The sequence below is a fragment of the Nilaparvata lugens genome, chromosome 6 (assembly GCF_014356525.2).
Source record: "Nilaparvata lugens isolate BPH chromosome 6, ASM1435652v1, whole genome shotgun sequence".
Lineage (NCBI taxonomy): Eukaryota > Metazoa > Arthropoda > Insecta > Hemiptera > Delphacidae > Nilaparvata > Nilaparvata lugens.
Window position 1 is genome coordinate 38425609 of NC_052509.1, and position 24024 is coordinate 38449632.

At 34.6% G+C, this 24024-nt stretch overlaps 1 protein-coding gene across 7 annotated transcripts in view; it reads left to right on the top strand.

Annotated features, from left to right (window-relative positions):
* Window positions 1-24024, top strand: part of LOC111043535 (WD repeat-containing protein 47) — a 248489-nt gene that overhangs the window by 177654 nt on the left and 46811 nt on the right. Inside the window, exon 1 of one of the 7 annotated variants that reach the window (XM_039430734.1) lies at window positions 8408-9194. The exons of 5 other annotated variants lie outside the window; for them this stretch is intronic. In XM_039430734.1, the coding sequence (XP_039286668.1) occupies window positions 8790-9194 (405 nt within the window). In that variant the 5' untranslated portion in view covers window positions 8408-8789. Of the gene's footprint in view, window positions 1-8407; window positions 9195-24024 lie in introns of those variants that run through there. One more of the 7 variants, XM_039430735.1, reaches the window with a different exon arrangement.

Consider the following 24024-nt stretch of genomic DNA (forward strand, 5'->3'; position numbering starts at 1 on the left):
TACAATAATAAATAGAGTTATAACAATATAGATTTCGACATTCTGTATTGCATCTCAACAATTCTAATTTTGGTATCCCTTTCTTCATCCACTGATTGGTTGTTCATGCAAAGAGGAATAAATCTAGCAAGATCGCTTCTATTTAATATTTATTTGTTAATAATCTAAACAATAAATGTAATTAAATTAAATAATACCGTTCGTCAATGTAGACTTACATACAAAGAGTATTTGTAACTTTTTTGTTGTTACTGTACATCAGCATGATATATCCTTTTTATAATTTGTTTTTCAAGAATAAACTCATTTATTGTGCTAATAATTTCGATTAACTTATTATTATAGATTCCTTTTTCTTTTTCTACACAAAAACGGTCCGCGAAAGCTCTGGAAGTGGTCCGCGAGGAGCAGGAGGGAAGAAAAATGATATTTTAAGCGTTATTAGTGTTATTTAAATTGAATTTTTTGGTCTATATTCAAGTATAATCAATTTCCCTTCGAAAATGTTATACCAAACCCATTGGAAGTTCAAAATATGTTTCCAATCAGTAAAAGAAGTGATGAGTTAAACACAATGCTCATTATCAATGAACAAGAGTAAATTAAACAGATACAATTTGGTATTGTAATCATTAAATATGTTTTCTTAATCATTCAATTTATTATCATAAATGTGTCCCAAAAATCATATCCAGGTATTATATGTTGGGATATTTCAGTTTTCAAGGAATGTTCACTTTTGAAACTCTAGCTATAGTTCTGCCGGTATTTGGATTAAGGTATCAATCATCCAAAAATGACATTTTGTAAACGTCCCCTATGGTAGCCCATACACTAAATTCATTTCCTGTCACCCATCACTTGCATGTCAGTTCCCTACCAGTAGGCCTATAGTGTCAGAATGTCAGCAGACTGCAGAGGTCATCATCTGACCGGTGTCATCCTTGTTTGTTTACTTTCTATTTCGATTTGAGCAATTGGCAACCACCAGAAGAGGAACTGGGAGAAAAAGAAGAATAACAACACGGAAGCCAAGTTATTGACTGTCAATCTGACACAACGCAACTCATAACATTCACAGTCACTTGTAACAATCATTAATATAAGTAGCTTGTTGAAGGTTGAAAGTTCGTCGGCTAAAGTTTTTGTAGCTTGAACTCATTTTGGAACATGCAATTCAAGCCCTCATGAATTTAGGTATTCCGAGTGATATTGGTTTTGACGTTGATTGATGAAATGATGAAAGTCAATGGAGAATTCCATATTGTTTATTAAAACAAATAAAAATTGATAAGTTTTTTGAATAGCATAGTTTTGCATTGTACCAGGTTGACAGACAATAACTTGGCTTCCGTTTTATTATTCTTCTTTTTCTCTCAGTCCCTTTTCTTTAAGTTGCCAAGCTCAAATCGAAATAGAAAGTAAACATTGATCGACAGTTGTCGAGCATCAAGAAATAAAAATCTAAGTACCCTTTTTTATTTTTTTTTTAGTTTTTACACACGACATGCTTAAGCAATTGATATTGCTTGAAGCAGTATCAATAATAGTGAACATAGATTAAATTGGAATTTTAAATAATTGTCATGGTTCATTTAGAGTATCCCATGCGCATTATGTTTTCTGAATATTTAAGGACCACCTGTGTAGATTTTTCTTTTGAATAAGGTTGCTAAATAAACAAATTCGTAGTGAATGTAATAGGTTTATTATACTCTTTTTGATGACTCACTCGTAGAAGAAGGATTTAAATAACTCAATTTCATGAGTGTGATATAGGCTGCTGAAAGTGATATGTACAATATTATTTGTGATAATGGCCACAAGGTACCTGATATCAGTAGGTCTAGCAGTTGCTGCGTTGGTAGGCAGGTCTCTATAGTATCCGCTGTGGCACTTTCAATAAGAATAATAACATCCGCCAAGTATCATTAGCCGAACCTTTCACCATTCTACAGCCACAGCCACAGCCTCCAGACCACCAGACCATTAGAATGTCCTTGTTCTACAGTATTATCATTTTTGTCTTCTCATAGATTGTGAGTTTGTCAGCGAGAAAGTTGAACCAAGTACTTATTTATCGAGGCCTCAGGTCCGATTTTTTCCCACTTTATTCATTGACGTAAACGGTGAATGTCCACTAAAAGTTCTCCATCGCATCCTGTGTTCCTGTAATCACTCAATTTGTGGCAGTGGCGCAGTGCCGAATGCGCATTTCATAATATTTTGAAAGTCACCGGCGACCTGTTTATTGCAGCTTTTTAGTTTCTAATGTGATAAATTCCAAGCAGTTCTACCAAGTTAGAGAGGATATTCTTAGATTTACTGCCTATGAATAATTACTGGATTTTTCTAGGATTTATTTTATATCCATCAGTACTCAATTTGAAACACGACATGTTTTATTGTCTTTTATGGAAGTAACTAGAGCTTTGTTTAAAGCCGCTCTCCATAGAATACAATGTGAAGAGCATTATAACAAAACATATCATATCTCAAATAGAAAATTCAGGTTTTTGTTATTGAATTTTGATATTTAAGTGATCTCTGTTTTTAATTATTTGAAGAACAGAAAATACTTACTTGAAGAACAAATATTTGAGGTTGAAAGAATTTTTCCTGTTTGAGGGACAAGACATAACACTGAATCATACTGCTTTTACTAATCAACCCTTCAATGTACCCTATTTTTGCAAATTTTCTAATTTGCAAGGTTACCTAAATAACAAACAGGGGTTTACAGCATTTGTTGATCTGTTCGAGCCGATGAATGAAAGAAAACTTCAACCTCTAGTAGTGTTGTAGAAATACTGAATATGAAAAGCAGCATCCTCATGATTTAATTGATCACGAAAACCAGATTTTTCCAGTTGTGGCGTGATGTGATCATTTTAAATACCCTTGTGTCAAGAATAACTTGCGTTCTCATCTACTCCAGCTTGGATCATATCCTTGCAACTCGAGTTCGATCATCTTCGTGCTTATGAGCTTCTGTACTTACTATACTGATAGTATATCATAGTATGATGTGCTATAAATAGATATAAGAATATAGTCCAGTCAACGAAAGATTATAGAGGGAACGGTATAACTTATAACTTTTCAACAATTGATTTGAGTGTCAAATCATTTGCAACAAGTGAATTTTTCCGAATATTACGCTATTCTGTCATCATAAATTGGCAGTGCGCTTCGGTACGAACATTCATATTGAGCACCTATTGGAACGTCTGCCGGACTAAACACAGGGGTTGTTTCTAAACTTCCTACCAAACAAAGACACTCAAAACTGAAACTGGTGGAGCAGTCGTATGGGAATGCGTGAAATAGTCAAATTATACATGATAATTGCTAATTAAATGCTCTACAATCTCGTATTCAGCACATTCTTGTCCCATCAATTGTTGAAAAGTTATGTCTTGAAAGAGCGAAAAAATGGAAGAAAAACTGGTTTTTCGAAAATGCATCACTTTAGAACATAAATATCTCGAAAAGTATAGGATTTATCGAAAACCTCTATCAGACAAAACTTGTAGGACATTAATTAAGCTTCATTTTTATGTAGTTGATTATGTCAATATAACCCATTGTTTCCAAGATATAAGCATGTAAGTAATAAGTGGAAAATGCAACTTTCAAACCACCCTCATCCCTTCAGCACATGATGTAAGGATTGGGATTTTTGATATGCTCACCTTCAAACTAGTATCAACAAAGCTGCAAAGTCGAAAATTGTGTTCCAAACATTCCCTTCAAATTTCATTGTCAACTGATCTATTGTTGCTGAACAGAAAATTTCACTCTCTACACTAAAATTGCTGCAATAGTCGTAGGGAAATGCGTAAAATAGTGAGAATATACATCAAATTGAAGATAATTCAGCTCAAAGATCTATCAGCTCATAATCAGCACGGATTTTTTTCAATCGTTTAAAAATTATGAGGCCGAAAAGATGAAAAACTTGAAGACAGAAGTGTTTTTTCAAAAAATGTCTCACCTTCAAGGGCGTATATCTCAGAAACTATGAGAGATATGGAAAAAATGTAAAGGACAAAACTTGTTGGTAATTGTGTAAGCTTCAATTTTGCAGAAGATATAAATGTTCATAAGATGCATAGTTTCCGAGATATGTGCGAAAAATGAAAAAAATGGTACTTTCAAACCACCCTCACCCCTTTAGCACAGGGGGTAGAGGTGAGGACCTTTGATATGTTAATCCTCTAACTATCTTTAAAAGAGCTGTGGAGTTGAAAATTGTGTTCCAAACTTTTCCCTCTATACCTTTATTGGAGCATTCGTTGCCTGGACTTATAGGAAGAAACGTCTAGAAAATGATGGAAATATAGCAACAGTAGCCTACAAGTGTTAAGAGCTGTCCATATCCAGAGCCTAGAGCACTTTTCTCACGCTACCTGGATATTATTTATTAGCGCTGTAAATAATAGACATCTTGACGTTTGTCTGACATTTTCCGTCTTCCTTTTCCTCCTCAACTTCGTCTTTAGGAAGCTGTTCCTGCATCTTCTCCTTCCTATCCGGTTCTTTCTACTTGGTTTATCTATCTCTTCATCATCTCGTTTCATCTTTAGAATTTTTTTCACTATTGTTTCCTTTTAGGGTTCATTGTTGTTCCACTCCTTCGTTCGTAATCTCTTTTTCTTTTTCTCTAACCTTTTCGTCTTTTCTAATCTTCTCAACTTCTTTTTCCATTTTTATTATTATTTTCTTTCTCCTGTTTGTTTATCCGATTTTGTATCTTTGTATCACCTATTTCTATTATTGCTGTACCACTTCTACAACTTCGGTATGCATGCGACATCATTTGATTATTTTAATTTCTTCATCATTCCATTCTTCTTCTATTCCTCCTTCTCCTTCTCCTGTTTCTCCTCCTGTTCTCATTATCCTCCTCATCCACTCCCGACTCACTTCCTTCCCCATTCTTTTAGTTCTTCGTATCTTCGTTCATCATTTTCGTGTGTTTTTTGTAGCAAAGCCATTTACTTGTGCTTGTCATTACTTTTATCTGTAATCTTCACTTAAATCATGTCTCTGCTGTTTCTTATTCATTTTACCGTTTATCCTTTTTTTAACCTCTGTTCGGTTTTTGCTGTTTTTTTATTATTTGTAATTAACTCTCACTACTGGGTTTCCTCTTGGAAATTATTTCAATTTTCTACTCCTATTTCACTTATTCTACTTCATTCTTACATCATTTGATTTTCATCCATATACTCCCTATTTTCTTTCTATCGTTCATTGTACTTTCTTTTCATTCTTTACGAGAGAACAATAGCATTACTCTTCATAGCATTCTTGCTACCCCCACATTCCACTCATTTTTACCGTTCTTCTTCCTTTTAATCAATTCATATCTAAAACGCGTGTTTGAGCTGTTTCTTTGATCGATTTTATTATAAGGAAAGAACGTTATTCTCTGGAGTTTGAGTTAGTTTACGCTTTTGGCGACTCTGAATACAGAAATAAGATTTATTTTCTTGTTTTATGAGTAGTATTTTATGTCAGATTTGAAATTTTCAACTTTCAAAGTGACGGACAGGCACTAAAAATTATGATTTATGATTTTCAATACGAGTATAACTTTGCGGGAAAATTGAAATCTGGAATTTCACTGAATTTTCAAAGCTTGTATCTAATTCCTCCACCACGTGGGTAGTAAAGGCTTTTTTAATAACTCAACTGTTACCATATTGGCACACTTTTTTACTTTCCTCAGGGTCGTAAACTGAATGATAGATAATCACATTCTCTTTCAGATGCCTTCTATAGCACCAGATTACTGTAGCTATTAGTGCAAATCAAATTATTACATGTACACACTAAACAGTACAATAATAATTAAATGTGTATTTCACAGTAACTTATCAATATACTCGTAAATAATGTAAACTTATCAATACACTCGTAAATCAGATCAAATTTGATCACAGTAGTGCTGAATATGTTATATTCTTCTTTCTATTTATAATATTCTCGATTCAATAATATTTTTGTCGTTCAAAGTAATTCCTGCAAAGTAAATAAGTTCAATTCTCAATCGTATTGACGGAAGGATATTGGTGTTTGTAATTTCATTTTAATTTTGTTCTGTTTTTCATCTACATCGAAGTTGCATTCCTGTCTGTTGAGTTCAATTATTCACTTGCTTTGCTAGTTCTAAATAGGATGTTTACTCACTCAGTTGTTGATTGAAAAATCATCCTGATCAACATGCTTTTCAATTTGATTCTGAATGTCTCCTCGTTACTCTAAAATCTCTCCTCTCCATCAATGTCAACACCTGAAAACGACTGTGTAAAAAAGTAGGTTCACCCAAGTACAATTTAGTTATAAATTTTAATTCAAATCAAATGAGAAACGGTAGCAACTTAACGATATTATAGCTTTACTACCTCAGTTATACTAAGTTAATTCGAAAATTAACATTTTATTTGCGTTTTTCTTGGTGTCATTTTGAAATCTAGATGCCAAGAAGTCCGAGAATCGAATAAAAGTAAGGATAATGATAACGAGGTGGCTGCCGCTTGCCGCTCCTACCGAATAACTTTGGAGGCAATTTATTGACTTGATCTTTTGCACGGATCGCCCATCGCCCACTCCACCACACAAATGCTATTCTTTATTCAGTGGTCAATTTATGGTGACCTTGCGACTAACTGCATTTGCTCGCAATCATGTAACAATTGAATTAGATAAACGAAAATAATTTATCAATTGATGAAAATATTTTAAAACTATTCCAATAAAAATTCTTTACTAAATGCGTAAAATTCAACGAACTTTTTTAATGGTAATGTTATTCAAATCAATCTATCATTTCTCTCATTTTTCTAGATATAAGCATATAGAAAAGATATCCCTTGGTGTAGGTCGTTTATATACCAAATTTCAAGCTGATTTTTCTGTTCTCAAGCCTTTACTGTTACTATTTTGCCAGGGTGAGAGTGTAAGAACGGTTTAGGATGAGAGACTACCAGCGTCACATAGTTTCACGAAAAAGAACTACTTGGACTATCAGTTTGTGCTAGCTGTGAAATTTGGAACATAAACGACCTATACCATGCAGGGGCGGACTTACAATAGTTGTAAGGGGGGACGGTAGTCCAACAGCAGGGGGGTTCCAGGGGGCTACTCCCACCCTACGTACCCCCTACGTGAGGGGAATTATTTTTTTATTAAAACTCACGTTTCAAGCATTTTGAGCACTAAAATTCACTGTTATTTAAGGCCTTTCAACACCGGCGTCGCAGACGCAGGTTGAGTAGTTTTGCCGTTTTGTATGGTGTCTAATATTTTATTAATTAGTTTGGCATTTAATACAATTTTAGACAGTGGCGACATGACGACAACCACCACTGCCACCCCACTGCCCAGTTGCCGGCCGCTTCCATTCCGTTGCCTCCATCAGCACAATAACACGTACCTACTTAACTTAATTTATCAATTTAAGCCATCTAAATTCAAAATTTATAGTTTTAATGTTTATTTTGACCCAAATTTAATAAAAATTGTACACGTAAAATTTTAACCTTATCTTGGACTTTGTCATTTATAAATTTGGAAGAAAAATAGCACAAGGACTACCTTATTATTTTATCTTTCAATGTTATTGCATTAGTGTTATTTGCATTGTAAATAAATAAATAAATAAAAATAAAAGACCTGTGCGGTTTTTGCTACAAATCTACAAATTGTAATTACAACATATATATTATGAATGGTATAAAAATATTTTGTAGTTGATAATAATTAAGCTGTTCATATCACATAGTCTGTAGTTTTACAATGCGAGTTTTTCAAAAGATTTAGGTATAAATTACACTAGCAAATGTGTTTAAACGGCCCCATAAAATAATTCCCTGGTCAAGGGGGGGCGGCCATCATTTCTATTTAAAATAGTCACTTGATTCAACCATTTATTTTGTACTGTTACTTTTTTAACATTTCTAAATGTAAGATGCTTACGCTCATGCTTATGCTATGCTGTAAGATGCTCAATGCTTACGCTTTCCATAAGAGCAGCCAGTGTTTTACTTCTTAAATTAGAAAAAAATCAGAATTATTCCATGTAAATACAAAATAAATAATTCCTTCTGATGATGACTATACATATTCAAATGCATTTTTATCAGTTGAAGACGCGACACTGTACACATCGCAGGACGGGAAGACTAGGAAGAAGATGCTCCTGTTCATAATGAACATGGGGATAAAAAGAACAAGACCATATTGATGAGGATGAAGAGTTGATGGCTTACAGCTGGGTAGGAGGAGGAGGAGGAGGAGAGGAGGAGGAGGAGTAGAAGGATGGATGAGGAAGAGGAGTGAGTAGCAAGAAGTGGGCCGATGAGAGTTTGGACGCTCTCCACTCTCCAGTCTGCAGTCTGCAGTAGTCGTTGAACGCTTGGCCAATGCTGTTCGCTCGAGTTTAGTGCTGTGTTCTTCGCTTTTTGCGCGTCTGTTCTGATTACAACTTATCGATAATATCTATTAATATTATTATAGACACATTCCCGGATAAATGTTGTAACTAACGCAGTTAGTTTTCGACTTTTTGAATAATCTGTTATTATAAATAAATGTCACAATTTGTTGTGTTCAGATGATTTTCAATTATTGTAGGTAGTTTTAGTGAGTTCTGTGTCGGGTACTCCATGGATTATGAACAATTGCGCTTAGATTTTCTTAATATTTGCAACCAATAACATACGTCTAGCATCTAGATTTGTTAGTGTTTTGAGAAGTAGGGCCTATCAAGTTTGTGAAGCATGCTCCGTGGTCGACCTTGGCCGCCTCTCTACAGACCGCCTCCACAGGTGCCGCCTCCACCCCCTGATTGGCGCGAATACTTCTGTATGTACCGTGACGCTCTGCCGCCCCCTGTCCCGCCACCACCACCCCTCGCACTGCCACCACGCCGCCAACTCTTACCCTGTGCCTGTCTGCATGCCCCCAGTGCTCAGCAACACCCCCGTTCGAGGTCTCTGGATAATGTTAGGGAAGAGGACGAAGCAATGCTACTGGAATACCACAGACATGAGCCAGTTGCCAGACAGCGCAAGATCACCCATCACCATAGTGGCAGTGGCAGTAACCATGTCGCCAACAAGGAGAACGTCAAACGACGCTCCATGGAGAATCTGTTGGAGCACAGGCCCACTAGGAGAAAACCGGTACGGCGTTTTTAATTTTATACGTTTATCAAATAACTAGCAGGCAACCCGTGCTCTGCACTGGGGAAAATTTTGTGTTGTGAAATCCATCTCCTTATGTCCAGGAATCATTTAAAAATAGAATAATTATTTATTATTTTGTCAAGATTACGTGGATAATACTCATCAGAGTTGAAAATGTCTAGAAAAAAAAGAGTTTGATTGGTCTCTAACCCGCAATCTTTCATTCACGTGCTACCAATTATTACTACGACAGTAATCAAATTTTTTTTGGAGGTGAAGAACTACTGGCATAAGTGAAACACTTCTTCGCCAGTAGGAGTAGAGACTTAACTGTTTCTAAATCTCAATCTAATAATTTAAAATGGAATCTTTTTATTCAAACAATGGTAAGTATATTTAAAATAAATAATGCTATCAATTGTGAATTAATCCTGACAATAATGAATAGTTTTAAAAGCTGAAAAAATTTTGAAATCATAAAATATCAAGATGGAAGTAATAGTTGTGAAGTATCCAGTTTTTAACATTTATTGGAACAAACTTAATAGGCACACCGATGAGCTCGTTCGGGATGCAGTTTACAATCTTTGAAGCGATGTATACCAGATGCTTACGAATGACCGTTAAATTAGAAGCTATGGAATCACTTGTTGAATATTCTGTTTGGTTGCTCTTTTATATTTAAGTGAAGTTTGAGTCACATATTCGTTTTAATCTATTAAATTCGAATTAATTGGTTAATAACAATGAAAATGAGCCTATGTCCATAGTCGGTAAATTCAGAATTTTTAAGTGAAATTGCAAGTTAATCAATGTATTAGTTCATAAGTGATTATCCGTCATTCTTGTATTTCTTATCCAGTGCATGTCTCAGCCAATTCTTTCCTTGATGATATTATAGATTAATTCAATAGTTCGCGAAAGTATGGGTTACAGATGAAAATATACAGTGAACAACTATTTAGATATGAGATCCTTATCAGATTTTGATAATCATCTGCATACATAATATTTCGAGTTGAACAGAGAGATTAGAGGTTAGTAGATTATAGGTTACATATTTCAGAAAGAGGATATATCTTGAGTAAAATCTCTATGATACATATTAAACCTTCACAAACTTCTCTGAACTGAATACAAGCTGATCAAAATTTATCAAGTGTTATAGTTCTTCAATAACATAAAACCGATTTTTTTAAGTGGATTTAAATACTTATATTTTGATTTGATGGACGTCAGTATTAATATTGCATGCTTTCATGCGTAGCACCATTTACTGTCTTTTGGAATAGATTGATTCATATTTTCCAATTTTTGACTGATCGACTCTTATTTAGTTACTAACAATAGATTCGCATTATAGTAATATTATTGACAGGAATAAATAGTATTGATTACTTAATTTATCATAGAAACCAGAATAGTGATTGATTTCGAAAGGAATTTGTCTGCCAATGAATCGTAGTAGAATAAAATCTAAACAATTTTATTCTCTTTGCTTGAACTCACCACAATAGGGAAATATCCTTATAAACTTGGAATATTAAGAAACCGTATATATATAATTAATTCCGCAAAATCTCCACTCATTTTACTGAAAATATTGAAGAACATAAATTATTGATTGATTAATAAACATTAAAAGTGTAGGAGAATGATTGCTTTGGCTCTATTCATGATTCTCATTAGATACGTAAATGTAGGGAAGTTAACAATTTTCTTATTTGAATTGAGGTACTGTATTTCAAACTCGAACGTTTAGTTTGACATTTCATCGTCCGTATTAAATTTCTTGAACACTTATTGAAATAGTTATGAAATAGCATTTGCGAAAATGTTCCGAGTTCAGGATGATGAAATTTTTCTGTGAAATGTATATTAATTTACGATGGAGAAATGAGTTTCAATATATCACAATATTTTTTATTTGCAATGATTGAAGGTCAAAAATGGACAATATCAACTACCGTAAGCAATGTGTTACCATTTTTGTACATTGTTTGAAGAAGTTGCCTGCCCTGTGTTGGCACAGGCAACATTTCACCTGCAACATTATTGTCGTCTGTATATTTACAAGTGTTGATTTCGCTGACCATCACATAATTGTGCTGCTGTATGCTTTTATCAACAATCATACAGCATTATCAGAAAAACTGCATTGTCTTTGAACTGAAATGTAAGAACATTATAAATTACGTTTCTAACTGTAACTTATGACCAAAATTGTTTTTTTTTCATAAATTTCACAAAAATCACTTTATTTTCAACTGTTTATTCATGTAAAAATTTGTTTCCATTACTGTATTTTGATTTTGTATTTTTTAAACTATTATCGTCATTTTCTCCTAGTAATCTTCTACACATCTACAGTATTTTGTATGATATGTGTGGTGGATATATAATTTGTGAAATTTCTTTCCTGTTCTATTATTTTTAATAACTCCCGCAAATTGTACTGTTTATAACATAAAATCAATTGATAATTATTTAATAATACTCATTTGATGTCACAATCCATTTCATAACGTTGAAACACAAAAAGTTTCATTGCATTGAGTTATGTTTGATGAATTTTTGTATCACTATAACATCAATTAATTATTTTTATTTCTTTTCAGGTATGTCACTTCTCTGGCTTTCAGTTACTAATCAGACGTTTATGTGAGTATTACAACCATGACTGGTTGAAATTGACTTATCTAAGTAGGCTAGTAGAATTTAGGATAAAAACAAATAGGCCTGAATAATAAACATTGAAAAAATTACCTACTACTAACAACACTGAAAATCAAATGACATAGACACACTTGATTCAAAAAAGTAGGCTACAAATAGACTAAAATGCTTTTGAAACTGCTATCAAGTAAAAATGGATAAAATGTTGAAATTTTAAAAACTTTTTTAACATAAAATAATATAGATAAAATAGTGCCGTTCTTGCCAGTAGCACAGTTACATCAGTAGCCTCTCACCGTTCCCTCTTTTATGTATCTATACCATTTACTGTTTATACTATGATACAGAATTGCCTGCGAATGACAAATGGCAGTAATGCAATGTAGGTTATGAGTAGCATTGCATGGATATGCTCCATTTGATCACGGCTTGCTCATGTACATCTTTGCCCTGCATAAGTTGTGTTAGGTTAGTTATCAGTTTTATTTATGACCCTGGTATGTAGTCTATTTGTTGCCTACCAGATTATCATGCGTAGAATGTCTAGCAAGCCTATCTCTACCAATACTATGCTACTTTCCCTATGCCATGCTCCTGCCCAGTTTCATTCGCAATCAGCGTGTAATGAAACAATTACTTAGTTACTTTCATATTTGTCTAAGTTCAGAATTATTTACAATCATTACTCGATTGTAAAATTGAACATTTCGTTGAAAATACATTCTACACTTCAACCACTGGCAGAGGGGCCAGTTGGGTTGTGTGGCAGAGCGGACCTAGAGTCCCAACCCCGCCCTAATGAAGCCAATTATTCAATACAATTCAATCATTTCTTCTGTTTAATATTTTTGTGCATATTGATATGATGTAATTCCATTCTTTTAAAAAACTCATGGCTTTTTTATATTGTATAATATCAACCTATTGATTGAATTTTTTCAATCATTTCTGACGGCACGTGACAGGCAATGAATACAAAGAAATCATTCATTCAAATATTCCCTCATCAATTTTAGATCACTCATAAATCCTTATTACCTGAGAAGCTAACTAGTAACAGAAGTAAATTGCAGTCTCACATTGTCAAAACTCAATAGTACATTACTTCTCTAGAATAGTAACAATTGACCATTCGACGCAATGCACTCGGATAAATCCGTGCGGAATTATAATATAATTATTTCCAAACAGGAAATCGATTCAAATATTTAGTATCTTTGTAGGATGTAGAATGTGTTGTTCAACTTACACAGTGTGGCAAGCCACTGTTCATGAAATAACTCATATCAACTCATAAAATAACTCATGACAAAACTGGAGATTAAGAAGCGTTTTATTCAAGTTACGAGCGAAAGTTAACGACCAGCCCAATGTTTATTCACAAAAACCTGGTTGGCAAGTGAAGCTTAAACAGTGTTCAATTAGATTTCATAATGCACAGACATTGTTTAGTATTTTATCGGAGTTTAACGGCCGTTTAAGCGAACTCAGGTTTTAGGTTTTAGGTTTTTATTAAATCGCCGGTAAAAGGTGTATAGTTGGGCAATTGACAAATTTTTGAAGCGTTAACATTGTTTCCGGTCTGTAGTGAAAGTGAACCAATAATTACGTACAACAATGGTTAGGTGTAATTGCTAGTATTGATGAAGGATTTGTCGCTTTTTCTGAACAAGACTATAATTATTAATATCGGGGACCGAGCTTCGCTCTGGAGGACAAAAGCATAAGAAATTTATTACGAAAGAAGAAATTATAATAACATTCATACAGAAATTTTCTATCTAATCACAGTAAATTGAGATGAATTCCCAGAGGAATGCGAAAATTTCCCTCACAAAGGCCCAGTTGTACAAAAGCTGGTTAAATTTTAATCCTGATTAACTTCACGTGAACTAAAACACAGAAGACCATTTCAAAAAGATGGATCTACTGGAACTAATCAGGATTAAAAATAACCCGGCTTTTTTGCAACCGACACTAAGCACCTGATTGAATGATTACAAAAGATCAACAGCTGAGTCATAATTTTGACACAGTCCCACACACATGAACTCGCTCACTCACTTCCATCACCAACAGACGACGAAATAATTATTTTCAGCTGTTTTCCAAGGATGAATAATAATTATCCTTTTGATGTCTTTCATCGAGTTTTCCCAGGGATGAGACCTAGTGCAATCTAATCTTTATATTATAAACCTACTATGTTCTGAATTTCGTGAGAATCGTTAGAGCCGTTTTCGAGATCCCGTGAAATACAAACATCCAAACATCTAAACATATAAACAGAAGTTGCTCGTTTAATAGTATAGGATTACACTGTAATAGTTATTGGAAGGTTCAGATTGGGAGATGTTTTAATTTCATTCAAACTCATTAGATTTCGAAGAAATTATTCTTTTGAAAGTTTAATAGAAATTGAGAGAATTGCTACTCTCTTGATCAATAATACGTTTCTCTTTCCTCCTAAAATGTATTGAAGACTTGCTGCATTGTCAATAATATATTATATAATATAGTCCAGTCACTATATACATTAGTGCTTGCAATTTTTATTGTAGTTCTGATTTTCTAATATAATATATTGTTTGAATACATAAGAGAAGTCCAGAACCAATTTTTTTATGCAAAATTATGTTGTGCTAAATACAGAATGACCCAAAAACCTCGTATTTTCGGGTAGTTTTCCAGTTTTCAACTATTCCCGCCAAATCCTGTGATCGGACAGAAAAATTCGCCCTCGTCTTTTTTGTAGATTATGAAATTCTGAATAAAATGGGATCATTCGGAAATCACTTCACTAAGTACTAAGTTGAAATTTTTCAAAAATGATTGAAATTTTAGGAAAAAATAAATTTTTTTCCACAGTTACCTTGAAAAGTGGCCATTCCTGCACTGATTACAGAACGCAAAGAATCACTTTTCCGCTCTAGTGCGGGAATAGTTATTTGTGCAACTAGTGCGCAAAGTGACAGTTTGCTGCATCGAAAGAAACGTTTACGCCCGAGCCGTAGGCGAGGGCGGAATGGTTTCTTGAGTGCAGCAAACGAACTTTGCGCACGTATTTCACATTAAATTTTTCCTACAGTTACCATTGAATATGAAAAGTGGGTAATTATGGGTAAAATTGCCTGAATAATGTATGTGTGTTTGAATGGCGGGGGGCAGCTGTGTGGTGTGTGCTGTGGTGGCACTGTGCTGTCGTTGTCCTTGGTTATAATATCTACTTAATAATTAGCGCGTTGTGCTTCGTTGCACCTCTGCTCACTATAGCAGCCACAGCAGTCACTGTTACCAACTTCATTTTGATTTTGCTGCACTGGTGCTCCATATAACCTACTAACTATTTTGCGTTGTCATGCTGCAAATCTGGAGTACGCAAAGTACTCACTTTGCGCACTAGTTGCACAAATAACTATTGTGAATTTCAGTTTTTGATCAACTTTATATCTTCGCATTCTTACCATTGTAATCAAAATCTCTCTTGGCATAATTTTGTACTCTACATTCTGAGACCAGGTAGAGCGCTTTATCTCATATAGATTTTCAGGTAAACCTGAAAACAATGCTTGTTGTATTCCGAAAAACACCTCATTTTCAGCTTCAATCATCATCACCAACTCCATTGTCATCACATTGAGATTACGCACAATGATATAAGTTCATAAGATCTTGTTCTTATGAATCAGCCGTTAGATGCACTTAATCTAGTGGAGAGGCGCGCATAAGGAAACCTCAAGTATCAACGTTTCAGACACTTGTAATTTTTGACTCAATGATCGGATATCATCGTACTACAGCTCATTCTTCTCGGCTCGTCAAGGCGGTTCAAAATCATGCATCATTAAGTCAAATTCGGTTGGAAAATGGAAAATTCATCCTTGACTGTACTTTAACCAGTATTTCAATACATAAAAAAGATCATTAAAAGCAGATAAAATTTCAAAATTTGGTACTGATGTGAAAAAGTATTTTTTATTTTCACTCCAATGAGTAATACTTTCGATTTCAATACCATCAGAAAGTTACAGGTGATTTAAAAAATGGCGATTTTAGTATTGAAAAAGCGTTTGTGTCGATCTTATGGTATGGTCATAGGTATGGGATGGGATAGGAAAGCACATTGAGCTGAGAGAATAAATGCCACGAGCGTATAATCCGGCACATTGATATGAGGGACTCATGATTCTCACTATCGGTTTATCATTCGAAAATCAGTAGCTTACAGTTATGCTTGATAATGATTATGGAAAATAATTTCTGTAATGTTACGTCACCGATTCGATCATCAGTTACACAATTACATTATTTGCGTATGAATTTACAGAAGGCTACTGGTTTCAACATTATTGCCAATAAATAGTGGTTATGGGCTCAAAACCCAAATCGGCCCGTTACACTACTTTTTAGGCGCGAAATACTCCTGTTGCGGTTTGATACCAGCATCTGGTTGTCATGGCAACCAAATGCGACACCTGTTATACGAATGCGCGTTAAGATCCAATTCAACAACAATATAATTAACTTTCGCCGCTCCAATAGTAACTAGTTACTTTCACTGTCGGTTCCACTTCAAACTGGAAAATGAATAATACTGATCGATTTTCAGCTATAAAAAATGTTCTATAATTATCTCTGTTGCATATTGTGCTTCTAGAAATTGACCACATATTTATATACTACTATATTTATGTATCGCTCGTTATAAACTACCAGAGTTATTTCTATATACTACTATTATATTTGTTGTGTTCAAGCTTATTAGTATGCTTACCTTCTTTTACTGAAGCGCCACAGCTTGTAGGCTTAGTTAGACTTAAGCCTATCAATATGTTAAATAGTTTGTGTCAGTCCTTCCCAGCTACCTAGCTTGACACTGATTAATATCTTTATCTACAAGGTATATAAGTAATTCATATAAGTATATAATGTATATAAGTACTGCAGTAAATTGGCAACTGGATGACTACATCAGGTTGACGTATCTAGCGATCTACAAATTGCATTTGAATTGATCTTATTGGTCGGATTGAGTTTAAAAGTGTCTTGGGAGTCAAGAATTGTGTTGAAATAAGTGTTTGTCAAGTAAGTAAGAGTCATTGAGTGATCAAGTGTCAGCTAGATCACTTCTGCACTCGTGCGGTTCTATTAATTGTGTGATTGAACAACAAGAATAAAAATAACTTTCAAAGGATGATTTATCAAATAAGATGTAGGTGTTATGGTGAAAAGCAGTCAAGAAACTTGATTGATAATTACATGTTCTGTTAATAAAGTGAATACTAAATTAACCAACACTTTAACCAATTACTTGGAATACCACCATGTGGTTGACATAAGTTTGAGTCGTTCCATCAAGTATGAATATCTTTCCACAATATCATCTTAACTACTAAACAGAAATTGATTCGGCAATATCAGACTTCTTGCTACCCTTAAAGCCTTGCAGAACAGATGAACCTCAACTAATTACTAAAACTCAGCTGAATCAACAGTATTTTAGAATAATATACATCTTTCATATATAGGCTTGATATCCAATCATCGATATATTAGTATTTGAGAGTCACTCCCCAACATCTTCCTAAAAATTAATCAAACTTTTTTCATTATAATTTTACAGCTTTCAGTTCCGCATGAGAGTTTAATTGATTTCAAGTTACTCATCACTCGTCTAAAAAAACATCAATCACCACTCTTTTCTGGATAAGATTTCTGGGGTTTACATTCTCTTATCTCATTTTAATCATTTCCAAATTCTATTTCCGCGAAGAATTTGACACCTCGATCCACTATGTCTGTGGACCAGTATGATAATGACTAACGATACTGGAGACATCTCGGATGGGATTATCAGCTTTCACTGTCATCAAACATGTATTTCAAATCTTCACATGTTGCAAAGATATGCTATTCGTAGTATATTCCTATAATTATAGTTCATGCGTTTATGTTATCTATGGTATCTACAACATGGCTATCACCTACATCCAGATTAAGCTGACATTCACTGTTATAAGGTACTCGGTAAGGGACTTTGATCCTGAAAATGTGTTCCTTAGAGGTGTGACATTTATCAATACTGGTATTATTGCCGCCCGATTCTATACTTTTAGTCATCCCATCTTTGGGTGAATTATTTGCTACGAATGCGCGTGCAAATCCTGTTTCTGTGTGCAGGAAACTGTTGTTTGAGTAATAAAATGCTTGCTCGTTAATCGGAAACTCATGTTCGTCCAGTTACGAAAACCAGCGACTTGAATATTAATGCGCAATTTATTGTCGCGCATGTTCGCATAGATTTATAACCTCATTTGGCGGCCGACACCCGAGCATAACTGTCGATCAAACGTGTATTATGCTGCGAATTATGTTAATTTGCTTGTTTTGTGTGATGGATTTAGGGGCGGAAATAGGGATTAAGCGCTCAGGAAAGTAGTTTGGTTGTAAGGATTGTAGTCCTGTTTGCATGCAGTTGTAGGTCCCCTTTATGACTGCAATTATTTCATTCCTAAAAGAAAATCATCTCTACTTTACTTTACTTCCTTGAACGTTTCGAAGTACAGTAAAGTAAAATGTATTTGAAACCATTCATTTACTTAACAAATAATAATGTATTTTCAATTTTTCATTCATTCAACTCTTCAACAGGTGAATGAAAATTTTTAAACTATCCAGTTCACTGATTCTGATTTCTGATAATCTGACGCAGTGAATGGAAACTGCCATCTTCAAGTTGCTCAAGCATGCATCTCTATCTAAACAATTAGTGATGGGAATTATATTATTTCATGGTATTTTGATAGGATTATATCAGCTCTCCGTCTCATAAAACCTTTATAAAAAATCGTAGAATCTTAGAGTTGAATTTATGCTCAAGGCAGTGAAAATCACAGATTCTATATAAATAAAAATGAAGCCTCAACTTTTGACGTTCAATAACTTTTTTACTTGTACACCGAATTTGATGATTTTTTTTAGTTGTGTTCGTTATGTTCAGGATCAGGTTTATGGCCTATCAAATTTATAATCCGACTTCAGGACTCTTTTCTACGGTCCTTCAAAGTTTACATGTAATCCTTATGGGAGAAGATTTGTGAGCTGGCCACATCTATATGAATAAAAAAACATAACTATTTAAAAATCTATGGAAAAAATCAATATCGATTATGAGCTTATAGAGCATTGAATTCTTTTCAATTTGATATATAATTTCAAACCTTTACGAATTTCCCTACACCTTTTGCAGCAGCTTCAGTGTTGAGTGTGAAATCTCCATTATTGCAACAATAGACCAATTGACAAAGGAATTTGGAGGGAATGTTTTAAACCAAATTTTTGACTTTGCAGCTTTGTTGAGACTAGTTGGGAGGAGAACATATCAAAAGTCCCTATTCCTAACTCATGTGCTAAGGGGATGAGGGTGGTATAAAAGTTTCATTTTTCAGCGTTTTGCTTCCACGCTCATATCTTGAGATCAATGTGTTCAACCGAGATAACTAACAATTCAAGAATGAAGCTTGATGAATTCTCTACTCTTTTTGTTAAGTAGAATTTGGTGATATTCGCAATAGTTCCCGAGATATTCGCTCTTGAAGGTGTGTAATTGTTAAAATAACAGGTTTTTATACAATGTTTTGCTCTTTCAGGGCTTATAACTCTCCAACAATGCATCGTAGAAATAATTACTCATCGTAGGTTTGTAGAGCATTAAATTCTCTTTGAAATGATGTATTATTCCACTATTCCAAGTTTTCCTTTCATTGTTATAGAAGCTTCAATGCAGGGGGTGAAATTTTCATTGCTGCAACAATTGATCGTTTGACAATGACATTTGAATGGGGTGTATGTAACACAATTTTTAACTTAGCAGGTAGATTTGGACTAGTTAGTAGTTGAACATAGAAAAAATGCGCATCTTTATCCCCTCTGTTGAAGGTGTGGAACCGCTGAGTTGACACTTGTTGCAGCAATGAAAATTTCACCCCCTGCATTGAAGCAGGAATTTTATCACAAAATTTTACTCAACAAAAAGTGTAGAGAATTTATCACGCTTCATTTTTGAATTGTTAGTTATCTTGGTAGAACGCATTATTCTCAAGATATGAGCGTGGAAGCAAACGCTGAAAAATGAAACTTTTAAACCACCCTCATCCCCTTAGCACATGAGTTAGGAATAGGGACTTTTGATATGTTCTCCTCCAAACTAGTCTCAACAAAGCTGCAAAGTCAAAAATTTGGTTTAAAACATTCCCTCCAAATTCCTTTGTCAATTGGTCTATTGTTGCAATAATGGAGATTTCACACTCAACACTGAAGCTGCTGCAAAAGGTGTAGGGAGACTCGTAAAGGTGTGAAATTATACATAAAATTGAAGATAATTCAATGCTCTATGAGTTCATAATCAATATTGATTTTTCCCATCGATTTTAAAAAAGTTATGAGATTTATGTGATTTATGCAAAAAGATAGCATAGCTTAAACTACACGTCGATTAATGATAAATGCGTGATCAATTAATCTGTCAGTTATGATTTTATCGTACACGCACATGAAAGAGTATGCTGAACTGATTATTTGGTCAATAAAAAATAATAGGATGGTCTGGATTTGAGAATTGTTAGTATGGGTTATAGATTTTGAGGTGTGCATCCAGCTAACGTTTGTCATGTGATGCATCAACTATTTGGCGGTACGAAGTTCGCCGGATCTGTAATAAATATTCAATTTTTCTCTATTCATGTATCAAATACTTCTTATTATCGAACCAAACAGCTAACAATTATACTAACCCTTCTCAACTCAACTAAAAAAGCCATTTGATCTACCTGAAACTATTAACACACTGAACTACTTCCGCTGTATGTGGATCTAATGCTCTATTTCTGTTCTATAATTTCAGCACCGCATAACATGTCCCGATTTGGACGCAGCAGCAGTACTAGGTACCGTCACTGATTACAGTGGTTTCAGGAAGCACGTTTTAATGTGACGGGATTTTGTCGGTGTGTTCTCATCCAGATTTTTTCGAAAAGAATCCATTACATTGACATCGTTCTTTTGATTCTGAAATCGGTGATCATCTCTTCTTGACCTCTGATTATTTTATCCCGGGATTTCCTCGGTTGAACAGTGAGTTTCTTCGCTATTATCTGACAATAATTGACGGGATTGGGATTTAATGGAGGAGTTGGTGACTGAAGTCGAAGCGGTCATAGTTAATCATTAGCCAGCAAGCGATGCTTAGCCAAATTGGTGATTGCATGCTTGCAGATATTAGACACCTGAATATCAAGTGGTGTTGCCACTGCCACTTGCTTCACAACTTGCCCAGTGATGCATTCCCCGTTCAACTCCAACCTGTGTTGATTTCTAGTCTTGATTGCTTTTTAATGAGAATCGTGTGCGGTTTCCTACGTGAAATATTTCAGTATTTCGCTTTCTGTTAATGAAATACGGATTCTTTTTTATTCAGTTTTGATAAAACCAGAGACAACTGATGCTTGTCCTATCTTTTCTCTGTGATGAAACTGAGCGAATTCGCTCCATCGAGGCATTTCAAATTCAAGTCGGCCTTGGGACAAATTTATCGGTTTTTCATATTCCATCGTTTGATCTGAAAAGCTTTATCAAGATGTTTGCTCATTCATATTGATTCTGGCCCAAATCTATGATAATATTAAATTTCATTGTTTAATTGTAGCCATTTCACGAAGAATTTCTATTATTCATTTCTCTTTACCCAAATCTCTCACATTTATTGTTTGGAATGTTTGATTGTGTTATCCTTGTTATGTTTTATTTACTTACCATTTGATTTTTCCCTCTTATTAATTGATTTTATCTCACTTCAATTATATCGATACCTCAATGAATTTAGATAGTCAAATAATCTAACATTATTATAATTATTCTCATATTCAACAAGTTCTCACAGAATAAATGAATACCACTGTAGCATATTATTATGTTTAGAACCTTTTTTATGAATTACTCTTTAGGTCGTTCTTAGTCAAGTAATGTCAGCTAATATCATCTTCCTGTTTGGTTGCTGCTAGTGGTTGCCAGACAACCAAAGCGTACTAGCATGGACTAACTAACAGATCTGTGGTACTAGGCTAACAACGTTCTACGAATCGTTTTTATGGGTACGGTTCTCACCTGTGTGAGCCGAGTTTCCAGATTGTACTTTAAGGTCTCTATGACAAGCCCTTCGAAATATTGCTGCCAGGGGTTCCTTGACGTTTTGACACTGCGGCTGAATGTGAGTGTACCATATCACTGCTAACTTAGTTTAATTGCTAGAAAGAGAGCGAACGGTAAATCAACTTCTAGCGTATGCATAATAATTACTATCGAACCTGCAAGCGTATCATTTGAATATTGAGGAGAACCTGCTGGTCCATGTCCATCCATTCGGTCACCACTGTGACCTTGATTTCGTCGTCCCTCCTCTCTCTCTATCCTTGGCATCTTCTTCACTTTTTTCTACAAGTTTGGCACTGATTGCAGCCTCTTATCAGAATGTTGCCAACAGAGGGAACCGGCCCATTATTAGGCTATTAGTAGGCCTAATCACAGTTGTTCAATAATGCTCTGTTTTTGTACATATTCACTTTTCCTCCTCTTCATCATCGTCCTCCTCCTCCTCCTCCACCTCCTCTTCCTCATCCTCCTCCCTCTGATCCTCCTCCTTGCCGGATTTTATTGTGGCTTGTTTCGTTTCATATTCCTGTTCCACTTGACGCCGAGAGTTTTCTATCTGTATCAGTTGCTGAGGTGATAACTAAAATGCGAGAGATTTCGCTTTTACTAGGCTAGACTCCTTCTTGTTCTTTCTCGGCTCTTCTCTTGTTTCTATAAATATACTAGCAGGGCACCCGTGCTTCGCTTCCGGATTTGAAAGATAAGATTATTTTTGTGAACCATTTATAATCTAAATTCTACCTACATTGTTATAATCGCTTTTGAAATTAGGCCACAACTTGGCATGAAAACTATTGAGTCAAATCATTCGATTAATCATTGATGTGTTGGAAGTGCTCTGTAGAATAGTAGTCCAATTGCAGCGAATTTTGTAGAATATTGGGAAAAGGAACAACAGCTATTTGGCCGTTTTAATAAATGAACCCTTTCTTCCGCCCAAGTTAAATTTTGGCCGAATTTCTTCATTCTTTGCAAACAGATTCCACAACGGACACTTTTGAAGTTTTGAAAATACCCTCCATATATCATACTGAATTATTATAATTTCATCGAAATTGTTTAAGCAGTTATCGCGACCGGATATAGAAACGAAATTAAATTAGTCTTGATAGAATAGGGTCACTTGATAGAAGCAACTCCCGTCATAAAAGTTTGTTTTATGAAAAATAAAAACTATCTCCCAGGAATAGCTCTGATTGAAGCAGCAGTGCCCAATCAATTTGTTCTCGATAAATGCATTTTGATCCTTTCTTCAACTTGGTGCCAACCTAATGAAGTCATCTCAACTTAATGTCAACCTGACAAAATTATTAATTAAGTTACCAGTTAACAACTGTTTCGAAGAGGTACTCTCTCTAGATTATAGATCTATAATAACATATGATATGGACATTTCTATTATAATAAGGAGATTGGGAGAAAAAGAATATACATGCTAAAAGACGAACTTTAAACCATTAAAAACCACCCTTAGAGTTGAAATATCGCCAAAAGATTTCTTAGTGAGCACCTAGGACGTTTAAGGAAGCTATATTCCAAGTTTTGTTGCAATCCATCCAGTAGTTTTCCAGAAATCGTGATCAGTGAGTCAGTGAGATAAGAATTTTATAAGTATAGATTAATGAAGTTTGAACACTAATTCTGAAAAATCTAGAAGGAAAATTGAAATTTGGGCTTCCAGGTGCACGAGATTGATATTTTTAGAATCTATGTTCAAAATTTGGAGATCTAAATCATTCCCGTTTTTCCGGTATGCAATCCACAATTTGACATGTTTTGATGCGAACAAACGAACACACGAACAAACACAACCCTACTCTCTCTTATTATATAGATGCTCAGAGAATACAAGTTGCCTAGTGAATTTGCTGTGATCATATCAGAATGAACCTAGAGAACTGGAGTTATCCAGTATCGTTGGTTTAATCTGTTGGAAAAACTCGCA